We start from the raw sequence: 14,998 nt of genomic DNA on the forward strand, positions 1-14,998 counted from the left end.
AGACCACTTCCGCGGTTACTCTTGCTCGCCAAGTCTAGATCTACAAAAAATCGTTGCGTCTCAGGAGCTCATAACGCTGTCAACTCCGTCGCGCATCAAAACACAGAAATGCACTTCCTAAGACGTCCTCGAATGTCTGCATTCTTCCTGCGACGAGTATCGATGATATTCGTCGCACAATCAAACGATCTATGTATTCTATCCAAGTGTCTGTTAGCCTCCTTTCATCGTTGTCGACCAGAGTCGTTGAGCGACTGCTAACAAGAAGACCTCTGGAAGCAGCGTGGAAGCGGTCTCGGTCGATGACGAACGAAATGACGAGCGCAAAACGCCGCGCACACGAACAACGAATATGTCGCTAGAAAATCACATTTAACATCAACGAATATATTCGAAGCATCGAAGAATTGACAGCTGACGATCCCGAAGAGAACAACTCGCACGCGCGCGGAAAGGAGAAAGACAAAAGGCGTGTCCCCGTCCTCGTCTTCTTTTTTTCGGTAACAGTTCGGTGGACACGTTATCACATCGTTGTCACAAGGATACACGCGCCTGTCCTTGTCGCGCGGAAGCCAAAGGATTCACGGAATACAATAAAAGACGCGCGAGATTGGAAACTACGATCACGACAGAGACGGGCAAATTTCTTATCTAGATACAAATTTAGAATAAAAGACGAACGACCGTTTACCCGTTACCCGTTGCATGGAAACTTCGAATTGCAGAATGAAATATTGCACTATGAGCAAATCAAAAATTAACTGTTCGATAAAGTAAAAGTCGTTATGTGGTACTCGAATAAAATTTTGCCCATCTCTGATGCGTTCGCCAGCAAAGTCGCTCAAGAAGAGAACGGGAACGTCCCTTCGGAAACGCACGAGAACAATGTTGAGAGGAACGTGAGCGACGCCAGAACGCTACGATCGTCGATAGGCCGTTTCAAGACTACGTTTACAACTTACAATACGCGATACGCGTCCCTACTCGTTCTTGTATCTCGCGATTCGGACGCGCGAATCAAGACAGCAAGCTCCTATGTGATTGAAACTTGAAACTTTGAGAAAATGTAAAGAAATTTTGTTTCAAGTTCTAAGCCAGAAGACGCCCTTAATGCTGGCCAGTTTAACTCCAGTGGTTCATCTGACGTGTTACACTTTTGCCATCGATCTATGTATACAATCAGATGTAAAAATCTGCGTATACCCTATCAATTGTAATATCGTGGACATTGGACTTTGTATGGAGAGGGAGTTTATTCCTGGACAGCACCGATTTAAAACGTGGAAGCGTGGCTTCGTAACGCTCCCGTTTGCAATGGGAATCGCGCGTCGCATCTCGCGATATACAAGCAACGCAATATCTAGTCTCGCATTAATTCTACAAACAACGACTACGCTACTACTGCCACCTTTTTCGCTATTCTACCGTTAACAACATCAACAGCAACAACACATAATATATCAACGTGAATATATATAATATCTGTCCTCGTAACCTAGTCTTTACGCTTATACGTTAGGTACACGTGTGTAATATACATAACGCAGGTAACCAAATACGTTTAGACGGCTTTCGGAGCGCAAATGCGTGCATTGCGCGGTATGTATATTACAGGAATATAGGAAGAGGACGAAACACTTCGTCCTGAGCGAATACGCTGCGTCCGCGCAGTGAACGCCGCGGAAAATAAAATATTCGAAAGAAACAATTTTTGATGATACTTTGAAAGGTTGTCAAAAACTTGTCCCAAATGCGCCAAAACTGCATGTACGCAAGTTTGATTTTTTGACGACATTTCCAGCACAATGGAAAATGGAGCTGCACAGTGAAAGACTACGCGATGGACAAGTTTCTTTACACAAAACTGCGTGGAAACGTCAGCAAAAAATATAATTCGCAATTTTAAAATGCCGCGACTCTAACTCCTTGCCACACCAATTAACATCTGGGACCGCGAGTGCCATAGTTAGGTATAAAATCGCTTGCGCACTTCCGTACCACGAACGTCTAACGCGTTCTTCTAGACCAAGGAGTTAACGTCGCGTGAACATGCAGCTCGAGTACGAGATTCAGACGTTCTGCACGTCTCGAATTTTGTCGGCGTTCGAACGAAAATGTAATACATAGCTTGGCTAATCGAGGAACAGCTCTCCCAGTTCAATTGTTCGTAAACGTTTCGATCTCGGCTACGAAGCGTTGGAAGAATTGGCACGCCCTCGCGTCGCCGCGATATCCACGCGCCTCGCGATTTCGTATCTTTCCCTTGGGTTTCAGGTACTGTGAGAACCTCGGTGAAATTCTCAAAGGGAAAAAGATAGTCAAAGAGAAGTTAAATTTATTTTTACAATGACAACAACGATTTACTTTGCGTAATTCCAACTGTTTATAATTTCTCAAGGTCTTCGAGGTCTTTGGACTCCATAAAATACGCAATTTAAGGGAATCGCGCAGGTATCGCGGCAACCGGCGACGCGGGGAACGTGCATCGTTGCGAGTACACGATGGGAAAAACATCAACACGCACACAGTATGCATACAAACGTTACATGTGCATTCACGTACAGTTATATGTATAGAGCGATTCTTACAAAGCGATCGATCGGCTTTGTTTGTAACAAAAAGTTCGCGGTCATCCTACCGTAATTTTTCTACTTCAAGTGTTTACGTCACGTTAACATGGAATTCATAAGTTGATGTCCCAATTGAGGCAGAAAAGATTGAGCGAGGTAGGATTCAGGAACTGCTGAAAGAAAATTAATATCAAGAAAAATCATGATCTCGATGTAGAAATCACCCCATACGTATATCTATGTACATATATATATACATGCATGTTATATATATATATATATATAAACATCCGATAATCTCGTACGACTTAGCATAATGTCCTATAATGTATTGATTTCCTTTGCGGTGAAACGCAAAAGGTAGTCCAGCACGCCTACAGTTACGTTATACATACATATATATATATATATATATATATCTCATCGTCTACAGATTATCACTGTTTCATCCCAGTGTGCGCCTCTACGACTCCATAGCTTTTCCTCTCTTTTCATTCATGGAACGGGGGCAAAACAACATGGTAACTCTTCGGGAAATGCAATCACGATAAACGAAAGGGTAAAACTAAGAAAGAAATGGTAACTCGTCGTAGGTACGACCGTTTCATCCAGATGGACGCCTAAAACTATGCTCGAGCAGAAACTTTGGCTCGACTACCTAACGCTAAGTTATCCCTTCGCTCCCTGATACGTAAAAGTATGGTAACACCATCCTAGAGTAACTAAAATGCATGTGTCGGCGCCTAAATTAAAACAGCCGGTTTTTACTAATAATAGCAATGCATTTCCGTGACTCTGAGATTTCTCTTTACTCTTGTTACTCCGCGCGTGTTCTGTCTCGACAAACCTGATGCGTTGTCTGGTTCTCATTCGTGAATTAATTTCTTGCGCGAACGTGTGACTAGCTTCGCCGCTGAATACACTGTAGACAGATTTATGGAAACTCTAATGCCAGGAAACCAAGCGTGGATCGCACTGTCCCTGAATACTGTCCAGACTCGCGCAACCATGTCGTATAAAAACAACAATCCCGATTATTTAATAAATAAAGCAACGGTGGCGAAACTATCCAAAAATAGTTTATCAACGACTCAGGATCGGGTTCAGTCTCTAAATCGAAGGGAATTAATCTGAGCGTAACCCCTCGACGCAACGTAAACGACGACAGTATACGAATGCGTTTGAAAATACGCGGTAAAACCCGAGAACAGACGATTGCTCTGGAAGAAAAATAATCAAACCGTAGAATAATGTTCTTTTCGCGTGAGCCTTCGTTTACGAGAAAGTGCATTTTGAATATACAAGTGCGAACCCTTACCTAAACTTTGATTTCACGAATCTGCTACAAAGTAATTGGTATTTTTGAGAACGATATATTCGCGATCAGTCGTCAATTATTATATCTACACATTTTATACAAATTTGACGCGCGATTCAAATTGTACTACTATACACTTTCGAGTCGATTGTTTCTTGTTTCGAGAGGAATCATCTCCTATCGGGTTCCACAGCATATTTTTGACCACGCTTATAGTAGCAAAGGTACCCCTTTTCCTTCGCGTTGACAACGATCACGCTCTAATTGCACATGTGTGTGTGCGTGCGTATGACGTACGTGTACGTATGCGCGTACATATATCCGTGTGTCTGTACATGTAACACGCCATACTTTGCAAAAAGCTCGCAATTCTCGGATACTTGCCGCTCATCTCGGCGGGATTCGTTTACGAAATAAATAATGGGGATGGATCACACAAGAGATTTTACAATGCTCAAGTGTGTAACTTTTAATCCTAAATTTGTAATAGCTAATCAGAATATATATATATATATATATATATTAAGATTTATATATATATATATGTGTGTGTGTGTATGTGTAATATCGAGTTGCTTAAAATATCATACGATTAAAAACAACAAGGACAATGTTACGATGTAACATTTTTTTGATTGTCTTCCTAGAAAGAGGCTCGCCTCAAATCGAGTCGCTTCGGCCGCAGTCCGAAACCGCGGTACAAAAAAAGCTGGAAATCATTCCCGTCAATATTTCCTCGTTTTTTTGTTTTTTGGTTTGCTTTTCTTTATACAATACGAACTCTTTAGCATTATAGATACAGGCTAACGTATCGAAAAAATGTCTTTATACGGAGTACTTTCAGTCAGAAAATATATCAGATCACGCACGCGCCCAAAACTTAATTCTTCCTCAACCTCGAACGCGTCACCTTTATCCTCTAGGCCAAAAAGAGATTTCACCCTCGTCGCGACGTACGTTATTTCTCTCGCACTCTCTCACTCTCTCCCTCTCACGTTTCGTGCTTCCTGAGGTCCGATTATTATGTAGCGATCGATCGATTCCTGCATCGTTACGAGTATAATATTATTAGTTTTTGTTTAATTCTTTCGGAACGCGCGACTCGGCTCATCGTTTCGCTAATTAAATAACGCCTTATACATATAATAACAAGATTAAATAGTAGCACTTAGAAAGATTATTTTCTTATTTAGAATCGTGTACCTCTTCCGCGTGATCGTTCACACCCGCGCCTTTCCGAAGTTTTCGTTAAAGAAAACAAAAAAGAAAACTTTGAGAACGTAACGGAAATATCTCGATACCAGCGGTGACGGTATTGAGCGAAACGAGAAAACAGGTGCGTTTAATACTGTGCGTAAAAAGTAATATCGAAACCGGAAAGAAACAAACTCGAGCGAACTTTATCGCTAGCAGCTTCCCAATTCTCTATGGAACGCAAAGCGCGTCGTTATCCCATCGTATTGAGATCAAAACGATCGATCCGTGTATCGTAGGTCTTCCAAAGGACTTCCGAGTAAATAGGAGAATCGTTACGCGAAATCACGTAACCCTCCGAAAAAGTTAGTACACGATCAAATTCACAAATGTGCACGTACGTACCTATCGTAGATAGATAATCATAACGCTGCTCGTCGTCGAGGTATCTCGTGTCCAGAAGAAATTGCGCGCGCGAGATGTTTATCAAATGCTTCGCGGGCAAACGAGTTCTGCTCGTCTGGAACCTCGGCACACCGCCCTTCTAAATGCTGCTGTACACGCTTGCAAAAAAGACTTTCACGAAAGTGGATAAAATTATGTTAGCAAAACACAGGTAACAGCGTAGACATCACCAATTCCCTACCGTCATCGTTACACGACTCCCCCTTTCCGGAGAAGTAACGCGCAATCCGTTTCTTTGTCATGTTCGCGAGCCAAACTCGCACCCTCTGGTAAAGTTCATTTACCGCCGTGGGTACGCGAATCCGCGGTAACTGTATCACTTGGAGACTTGCAACGCCAAGTCATCGATCGATAGAGTCAATATGTATTCCCACTGAGCGATTCCGGCATACTGGTACCACCGGATGGCGACAAAGACAACTCACCGCTCTCGTACTTGCTACATCGACTGCTGTACTCCGCCATCAAGGATGCTTTCACCTGGAACACGAACGAGACAACTGAAAACAGTTAGAGTAGTTGTATAAAAAATTGTAGAACAAACAGTAGGCGATGAATTCTCGAACCTTGGCCCTTTCCTCTTCGAGCCTCTGCTTGACCTCTTCGTGTTGCCGTTCAAGCTCTGTGCGCTTCTTCTCGTAAATTTTAGCCAATCGTGTGCACTCGTTCACTCCCTTCTCGACAGTTGATTTCGCGACCTCTCTCTTCATACGATCTAATTCCGCTTTATCTTTGTGGACCTTTGCCAACTGTTTCACCTACGATTAACCGCAAACAAATATATAAAGCGTCTGTAACACTGAATGGAATACCAAACATTATCACAATGCGCTATTCTGAACTGATATTTAAAAGAATACGACGTCTAACGAGAACAACGCCACCTTTAAGCGACCTTGGGCGATAATGTTTATATTTGCAGAACTGTAATTCGTGTTGGAAATGGAACTTGCTTCTATCAAATGTCACGGATTGCTAGCAGCATGGAACGTGTGTTAACCATCTAATATTAGTAGCGAACCCACCTCTCCGTGCCTCGTAGCCTGAAGTTTTCTCATAACGTCTGCAGTCTCCCGCTCCAAAAGCACTCTCAATGTCTTTATTTGATTGGACTGAGAGGTTTTCATCACTTTTTCCACAGTAACGAACAGGTTTTCGTAATACTTCTCTTGGAGCTCGCGTTCCTGTTGAACGTGAGCCTTGCACACAGCCAGTAAACGTTCGCTTTGACTTCTGGGTATTCCCTTCGGTGCTCCCCCGTTTCCTTCGCGGTTCTCCAGATCTGGACACTCGGACGTCTCCGCCAGAGCTAACGTACTCAAACCCACTTCGCTGGAGAAGCTACGCGGAAATCATAAATGTATAAGCAACAAGCACACCGCGAGGTCCCTTCGATAAAGGTTGACTTACATATTTCTGCTCGACAGTCGCTTCACCAGTTTATGACTCACGTAAAATTTCGACTTGTGCTTTTCACCGTCGATGGAGCCCTTCTGCGACTGAACCCTCATCTTCTCTTTTTCGTGCTTCTTCCGTAGTGATTCGAGCTTCTTCTCCAGCTCCATCTTCTTCTCTCTGACGAGCTTGTTCTCCATTAATTTCTCTAGAGATTCCGCCACTATCTCGTCGCTCGCTACAAGTACAATATAGGATCCAACGTTCAATGATAAGACTTGTTTAATTGTCAAAGCCAAGACACTAACCGCTGCTGGCGTTAACTGGGCTTTTATTCGCAGAAGAATCTACTACTGGAGCCGTGGGGGTTGGCGCTCCCTCTTCAGCTTCTTGAGTATCGGAAGTATTCAAGCCTGCAATCGATGGTCTACCATGCACGTTGGTAGAAGTTGGAGCAAGCAATGGCAACTCGCCCACGGATTGCAACCTCTTCGCTTTAACAGTTTCCTCCTAAAATTTAAAATTGTTAAAGACACGCCAATATAAATTTTGTCGCATCAGTTAACGACCGTCAACTGACGAACTTACAGGCGGCTTAGAGGAACTTGCTCCTTCGCTAATTTTCGGCTTATCCTAGAAATGTTAGTACGCGGCTATTAGCATATGTCACACAGTTAGTAAATAAGTTCGCAACGTTTCAAACCTTACATCAACTTCTTCCGACGGGTCTTCCAAGCAATCCGTAAGAACAGACAATTGCTTTTCCCTTTTATCAACTTCACTTTGATATTTAATCGGATTCGACAGGGCTTCAGCGAGTTCGCTCAAACCGTCTGGAACGTAGTCCTTCACTATAACGTGTAGAAACAGGCTTGCCAACGGCAACGGTTGGCCGCACTCTGTTCTGAGTGCAACGTGTCGATATCCTGGACACAAACCAACTACTGGCACCACCCTGTGACCGATCAAACGTCCCGACTCCTCGTACGCGGCGATCCTGATCGCTGCGAGTTCAGGTAACACTACCTGAATCGACACACGAACGAGACTTTGTTACGGGAGTGTTTTATTTTTTGAAAGAGTGTTCTATTTCTTTCTCACCTTTTTAAATACGAAGGGTTCTTCGTCGTATACAGGATTGATGCCATTGTTCGGAACAATTTTCGTGCGGAATTTCTTTCTCACTGTGTCAGCTGGTAAACCGTACATGTCTACCTCGACGTAAGTACCCACTCTTTTGTCAGTTAAAAACTGAGCTGATATCACATGTATGTGAACCGTACCAGCTATGATACCGTCTACTGTCGATTCAGCGAACGGATCCAATCGTCGATCTCGCCTTCTCATAAATTCCGGTTTCAAAAGGTATCCGCAACGCTGATTGTACTCGAAAGTACCCAAATTCAATTGCATCGCGAGATCTAAAAAAACCAAGTTAAAACGATAACCGCCCACGCAACATTTGATAAGAATGAAATCGATATAAACGCGGTCGTACCGAGCGTTTGATAATTTAATGCGACCAGCTGACAGCCTGCATTCCAAAATACTTGGGGCATAAAGTTACTGGAGTCAAAACGTGTGCCTGCTGGATATACTCTGGACAACTGATGCTTGTTGTAATTTACAAATTCTAATGGCCTTTCCTTTAATAGAGTCGTAGCTTGTTTCTCGTCGAATGACGACATCTCGTACATACGATTTTTTTCTGCAGATGTAGAGGAGATTAAGGGTAATGTAGAGAAGAAGAAGATTAATAATTAATATCGTGAACGTACTTTCGGCCGACTCGAAACTGTAAAAATGAACAGGCTGCACGTAATTGACTAATGCTGAAATCTCCGCTCCAGCTTCCGTTTCTTTAGCACTAGCTGCTTTATCAGGCGCAGGCACTTTATCCCCCATTCTTAATTTGATATCCTCGACATTCGATTCCTCCTCTTCTGTGCTCGATTCCTCTTCGTCTTCTAAAATCGTATATATTTTTAATCCTTCGTTCACGTTTACGCACGTTTATCGATTGGATACTAACCATCGTCATCTTGAGCACTGTCTTTGCTGCCCTGTCGTTGTTGCAACATCGGGGGATGCGAGATATCTCCGTTCCCGATTTGCTGATCGTTATTCTCATCTTCAGCGTTGGGAACGTCCGCTGGACCGTTTTCACCTTCAGCAGCTTGATTTACTACACCGTTGTCTTCGTTTTCTTCAGCTCCCTCCTCGGAGTCCGCTGCTGGCGTTTGCTGCTTCTTTTTGTGCTTCTTGTGATGATGATGGTGCTTCTTTTTATTCTTAATTATAATCTTACGTTTCAGCAAATTGGGAGGTGGTAATTCTTGACCAGGCTCCAACTAAACAATGAACAATTTTCAGTTTGTAAACTGGACGACGATAAATAGTCATTGCCGTATTGGAAAATACCTGATGAGATTCGAGTGGTGCGTCGAGTAACATTTCACCGAACAATTCTCTGCAATACTGAGCTATTTTAGCTTGCTGCCTTGGATTACAATGATTTTCAAAGCTAAGAATGACAGGATATTCCGACGTTTTGAAAGCGCTTTCGGCAATCGCTTCGATTACGTCTCGCGCATAAATTTCAGGTACAAATGTATATCTGAAAAAGACGTTACGAAGACCTATACAAGCAGTCGAATAAATTTACATATATCGAAACAAAGATTCTCTCGTAAAGCTGGTACCCATGAACAATGACGGGTTCGTCAAATTTTCCATTCCAAAAATCCAATTCCACGCATCGACAGCCGGCGAGCAAACATTGACGATATATTTCTACGGAACTCTTTCCGGTGATTTGATGCCCTATAAATATATTAGAGAAACGTTGAGCATGCCTCGATTTAAGTGTACCTTGTTTAATGAACAAGATCAGGGAAGCTACAAACCTGTTAAGTATGTATTGTGACTAGAATTTATGAAGTAATGCGCAAGCGGTTGGTCCATATCATCCGATAATTCGAGTTTTGTGACAGCAACGATTGGATTATCCTCGCTCATCAAGTACCTCAGGAAACCATCGAAACTCAACTGGCCTCGATTCGCATTACATTTATTTGGTTCGTATTGACTTATAATATCTTTTGCTCTCGCCTCGTTTGCGTACGGATACAATATTTCGTTCAGGCGTGGATCCCTTTGCGTTTTGTTCAAAAAGTCAACAAACTGTGTAACGGACATTAATCTACGTTTGTTATTGCCTACGATGCTTTCGAAAACTTTCTCAACGTCCGACCGCTGAGTAAGTGACTTATAAAAGTTGAAGAAGTCTTCGAATTGAAATTTTTGCAACGATATTACGTCATTCTAAAAATAAAGGAATAAGATCGTACAGCATACGAGTGTAACGTTTACATTAAACGAGATCGTTTACGAGAGATCGCACTCACTTTTCCAGATGGAAAACCCGAAATATCCAGTGCTTTCTCGACACGCTTGCGATCATCTTTATTTTGTGCAAACATTTTTATTATGCTGAAATAACAATATATAAAGTATATACGATTCTGTATACGCGTATATTAATTTTATACAAACTGTGCTCACTTCTTCACAGGAATCTTTTCCGATTTATCTGCTGTAAGTGTAAGTTTGGTGTGTGCTTTCTGCAAGAACATGGTTGTGCTGGTATTGAGCAGTGTTAAATTATACGCAAGCTGAAAAATTTGCTCTGTCCAATGCTGAGCGATTTCCGCGCGTGTCGTACAAAAGTTGATGAAATTCATGTTGACAAAATCAGATCCATAACAAATTGTTACTGTCTTTTCCTCTAAAGAGTCTTGAGAGCCCATCGTCACCAGAGATTTCAATTTAGGATCCTGAAAACCATTCCTTTGTTCAAATAAGTTCTCCTCCAACACCTAACTACCAAGCGTCAATATAATGATCTCACATTATGTTAGAAACAATAGCTTATACTACAATAAGCTATTGAAACTATATGCTAAGCTACTTTGTAAACTGCATATTGATTTATAGGAAAGTGGGCAGATAAGAATTTGCTCTCCTTTCTATGCAACGATTATTTCTATTGTGTACAAAGATAGTGTGACTGAGAAAAAGTGCACTACATCGAGGATGTAAAGTAGGTAATATTCTATTAATAGATTTGTCAATAATTATCATGCGATGGTGGTGCATTGCGTCCTTAGCATCCACGCAAAAGCATGATATAATTATAGAAAGCCAAGACACCTATGGTTCTAAACAATTACATCCATTGTGTAGTAATACACAGAGCTAAAGAAACATTCTACTGGCTTCTCTGGTAGCTTAATCGTGCATATGATAAACATAATTAAATACCTTTGGTACTTTAGCATATTTTCCAGTTCGAGTATCCCTTATTATAGCAATATCCAACATTTCCATTTCATTGTGCTGATCTACCCAGTGCAGGTAAAATCCAAGCTTGTCTACTCTCAATGTTACAGGAGTAGCTATACCGGAGTCCTGTGCAACAATACCATATCCAACATAATAATGCATCTTACAGAATAAAAACTAGCCACGCTATAAAATCTTACCTCGTCCCACTTGACAAATTTTTCTCCATCCTGCAACTGCTGAGAGACCTCGACAGGTCTGAATTGCAGGACGCTACCTGTAGCCTTGTTACCTGCCATCCTTAACGATACCGCGAGCAGACTAACGTAGAGGCAATGGCAAGCGGTGCAGCCTATTTACGCCGATATCAACAATAACAAGCACGTTGGTAACCACAACGAAGATGACAGCGGCGAATGGAACGACGACGACGTCGTCGACAGCGGCGGTGGCACCAGCAACGACAACAATAGCGGCGGTGACGATGGTAGGAACAGTGGCAACGACGACGGCGAAAACAACGGTGACGACGACGACGACGACGGCGGCGACGGCGACGTCGACGTAAGCCTCATCGAGAACCTGTTAAGCATTAGGGGCACCTCGTGAACCACTTTACCTCGACAGGTGCTGTTGTTCGATCATCCATGACAAAAGACGCGCGCGTGTCTCGACGACGACGTCGTCATCGTCGCCGTCATCGGGAATTTCTGGCGGGTAACGTGTCGCGAGTATCGACGAGAGACACGTCGTGTTTTCGGTGCACATCGACCACCGTCAGTGGCAGGTCCGGTTTGATCGAACGGTCTCGAAAGAAAAACAACAGTCACGGGACTCCTGAAGCACTGTCAACGTAACACAAAGCCAAAGAGCAGAGAGAGAAGCGGACGAGAAGCGACACGTTTACTTTGGTACCGCGACAACGAGTATTCTCGCAATTAATATGCACCGCGAAAGTTTTCGTACCCGCGAGCACTCGCGCACTCACTTCTTGGTCCAGAAAAGCATCCTTCCGCGCGCCCTACCGAACACGATCCGAGCAGATCCGAGCACGGCCACCCGTTGCCCGTCATCCGTCACCCGTTTACCCCGTTTACCCTGGTCGCCAGGAGGCGCTACTCTGTGTGTTATCAAAGCCGCCAGCGGATCATGCCAGAACGCACTACACGTGCGCCTGGTCGCTTTCAAATTGATTTTAACGCGACGAACCCTGATATTCAATGAATTCACGCCTAACGATCTTCTATTCTGATCGACGTGGTTTATCGCGACTATTTTTCCTTTACGTTTAATCGCGCGCAACGGTATCGACAACGTCAACTTTTCTTTCGAATGTTTTCGTTATGTTTACCACGACCTCGGAACGTAATTCGGAGAATTCGAGCCCGCATTTTATACGTCGCGTATTTACTACATCTCTACTTTCATCGGCTGTGTTATTAAACACAACAGAGAGGAAGGCTGTTGATCGAAATGTAAACTCGCTACGCAGTTTTTTTTCCCATTTCTAGGAAGGACCTCTGTTTTGCTTCGTATCTCGGGAAGTAGCTTATCGGAATGTTAGGTGTTTGAAAAGTATTAACGGAGTGGGGACTTATCAGTACACAATGTACCGTGACAAGTTTTGAACAGTAGATTGATTACATTGTGTCTAGGAATTTCTCTACTCCAGATAAACAATTTACAAAAGCTGAAAATTAAGTCAAACACTACGACTCCCAAATTGTAAACGATTAAAAACAAGAGTACACGAGTAATAAAGATTTAACACTGTATATGGAATACACTATGAAATCAATCCCCTACTCCTGAAAATCTAAAAATTGTTAACGAATACAAACGAGAGTGCACAAGTAAAGCAATAATTAATATTTGATATCCTTTACTGGCGCGAAAATGAACGGTTCCGATCTGCACCCCATTGGAGATTTATAAGTCTGATCGCATTACTTTGTCGCTATCTAATGTTGGTCTTGGCTAAAAATAAACATACACCCTACACACGCAGAAAAAACTAATCAACTGCACCGAGTTCATTAAATCGATCCAATATTGTCCCGCACGAGTCAATTTGATTTAACGCGCAATGAATAAACGAGCCATTGAGTACTTTACTGAACCTCGACGATGCCGCGATATTTAAGGTTTTAACCTATTTATTGTATAAAAAATCATATTAAGAATTACGATCTTTTATATTGGATGTATGTAATATGGGGTTTGTAATAATATTAGACAACTAGCATCGTGTTTGTAATTTTTTTTTTACAATTTCTGTGTTGTCTAGGCGTTTGTAACTACAAAACTGATGTTCGTTTCGCGCACTTACAATCTATAATATGAATACATAATTACACGTGAATTGACATAAAATGCTCTACAAACTCTTGGAAGTCTTGTAGTCATGGAGTCTCTATTCTTAGAGATACGATATGAGTTTCAAATAAACGTGATTGTACGGTGTAATTTCTTTTTATACACATCTTAACAAAGTTCCATTTGGCATTGGTGACGTAAAAATAAATAAACAGTCAAAAGTGACTAACTAACTTAAAAAACTTAAGCATATCAAAATTTAAATATTATTGGTAGTATTATCACATATTTGTCTCAATCATATCTGCTTCATTCCTATTGATCGGATCTCCTTTTAATAATGCAATGATCATGCTGAAACGTGAAAAGGAGTGGCAATAGTCATTAGTTTCTCATTTTGACTCACACGCTTACGATGTACTTACCAATACAGATAAATAAAAAAGAATATAAGATAGTATCCAAGATAAATCATGCAATCTCTTGTGTGCCTCTTCAATTGCCCACGATTGTGAATCTCTGTGGGATCATAAACTCCCATGTTACCACTGGGTACTCCAAAATATTCAAACAGTAACCACAGAGTCATTGGCAAATTTACCAAGCACAATATCAATTGACCATGGGTTAATAATAAGATTTCTAAGAATGTATGTGCTACGAGCTTTGGTACCACCCACTGTAAAATTATATATACATGAATTTGAGGACTGATACAAGTGATTCATTCCTACTTGTTAAACTGATAAAAATATATCGAAATTACCGAGTTTAAATTCGAACAACACTGTTGAGCATTCAAATAGTCACATTCTAAATCTGATAAAGTTATAACCTGTATAGTAAAGGTAAGGAAAGTAACTGCAACTGTTAATCATTAGTAAAGTGTTAAGTATCTCCTCTCGTAGTTTAAATATGGCGCTATTGCTATCTTATCAGCACAAAAACAAACGTTATACCACCAAAATCCCTAGATACATTTTTCTAATAACGCATTTTGGTTTCGTCGATCGAATAACAGAGTTAAGTAGATAAAATAAAAGCAACTACGTAAATTGTAATTTGAGTATGGGACGTAAAAGGATACGAAATACACCAGAACGAAAAGTACCGAACCGGTGTCGAATAAAGCTAGTACGAACAACAACGGCTCGGATAATAGACACATTCTAATAATCTATCAGATATATGAATGTTAAATTACATTAGGATCGAATCTGATAATTCATAAGTGTTTTCTTTGTGAATCGATACAATTACAATGCTTTGCACGTATGAATGTTAATAATCCTGACGGAAAACTGAATGTGACCGATTGTCAAAATCAACAAAATGAACAACTCACGATGCTGCCAACTATTCGGAATGATTACGAAGTTATATATCGGAGTAAAAA

General features: G+C 41.6%; 2 protein-coding genes across 3 annotated transcripts; both read right to left on the minus strand.

Annotated features, from left to right (window-relative positions):
• Positions 1-1,458: 1,458 nt before the first annotated feature.
• LOC128877613 (1-phosphatidylinositol 4,5-bisphosphate phosphodiesterase classes I and II) lies at positions 1,459-13,303 on the minus strand. 2 transcript variants are annotated; one of them, XM_054125064.1, is made up of 18 exons: positions 11,487-13,303; positions 11,266-11,412; positions 10,507-10,778; positions 10,350-10,434; positions 9,849-10,266; positions 9,645-9,765; positions 9,364-9,559; positions 8,975-9,293; positions 8,721-8,909; positions 8,441-8,650; positions 8,044-8,363; positions 7,651-7,968; positions 7,531-7,575; positions 7,251-7,452; positions 6,958-7,180; positions 6,573-6,888; positions 6,114-6,305; positions 1,459-6,027 (listed from the first exon to the last, which is right to left on the minus strand). In XM_054125064.1, exons 1-18 carry the CDS (start codon positions 11,583-11,585, stop codon positions 5,905-5,907), a joined length of 3,795 nt encoding a protein of 1,264 aa, XP_053981039.1. In that variant the 5' UTR covers positions 11,586-13,303; the 3' UTR covers positions 1,459-5,904. The 2 variants fall into 2 exon arrangements, with proteins under 2 accessions (XP_053981039.1, XP_053981040.1); XM_054125065.1 differs by lacking the exon at positions 7,531-7,575.
• A 228-nt stretch (positions 13,304-13,531) lies between these two features.
• LOC128877618 (protein cornichon homolog 4) lies at positions 13,532-14,942 on the minus strand. Its single transcript, XM_054125071.1, has 4 exons — positions 14,690-14,942; positions 14,369-14,437; positions 14,028-14,281; positions 13,532-13,956 (listed from the first exon to the last, which is right to left on the minus strand). Exons 1-4 carry the CDS (start codon positions 14,768-14,770, stop codon positions 13,884-13,886), a joined length of 477 nt encoding a protein of 158 aa, XP_053981046.1. The 5' UTR covers positions 14,771-14,942; the 3' UTR covers positions 13,532-13,883.
• Positions 14,943-14,998: the final 56 nt, after the last annotated feature.

Source organism: Hylaeus volcanicus, chromosome 5, assembly GCF_026283585.1.
Source record: "Hylaeus volcanicus isolate JK05 chromosome 5, UHH_iyHylVolc1.0_haploid, whole genome shotgun sequence".
NCBI classification, from domain to species: domain Eukaryota; kingdom Metazoa; phylum Arthropoda; class Insecta; order Hymenoptera; family Colletidae; genus Hylaeus; species Hylaeus volcanicus.

Coding starts and splice junctions, on each gene's coding strand:
- LOC128877613 (XM_054125064.1), bottom strand. CDS start 11,585: ATGGCAGGTAACAAGGCTACAGGTAGCGTCCTGCAATTCAGACCTGTC. Junction 9,560..9,644: donor GAACCCGTCATTGTTCATGG/GTACCAGCTTTA, acceptor CGTCTTTTTCAG/ATATACATTTGTACCTGAAA. Junction 7,576..7,650: donor ACCCGTCGGAAGAAGTTGAT/GTAAGGTTTGAA, acceptor TAACATTTCTAG/GATAAGCCGAAAATTAGCGA.
- LOC128877618 (XM_054125071.1), bottom strand. CDS start 14,770: ATGTGTCTATTATCCGAGCCGTTGTTGTTCGTACTAGCTTTATTCGAC. Junction 14,282..14,368: donor GTTGTTCGAATTTAAACTCG/GTAATTTCGATA, acceptor ATAATTTTACAG/TGGGTGGTACCAAAGCTCGT. Junction 13,957..14,027: donor TTTTTTATTTATCTGTATTG/GTAAGTACATCG, acceptor TTCACGTTTCAG/CATGATCATTGCATTATTAA.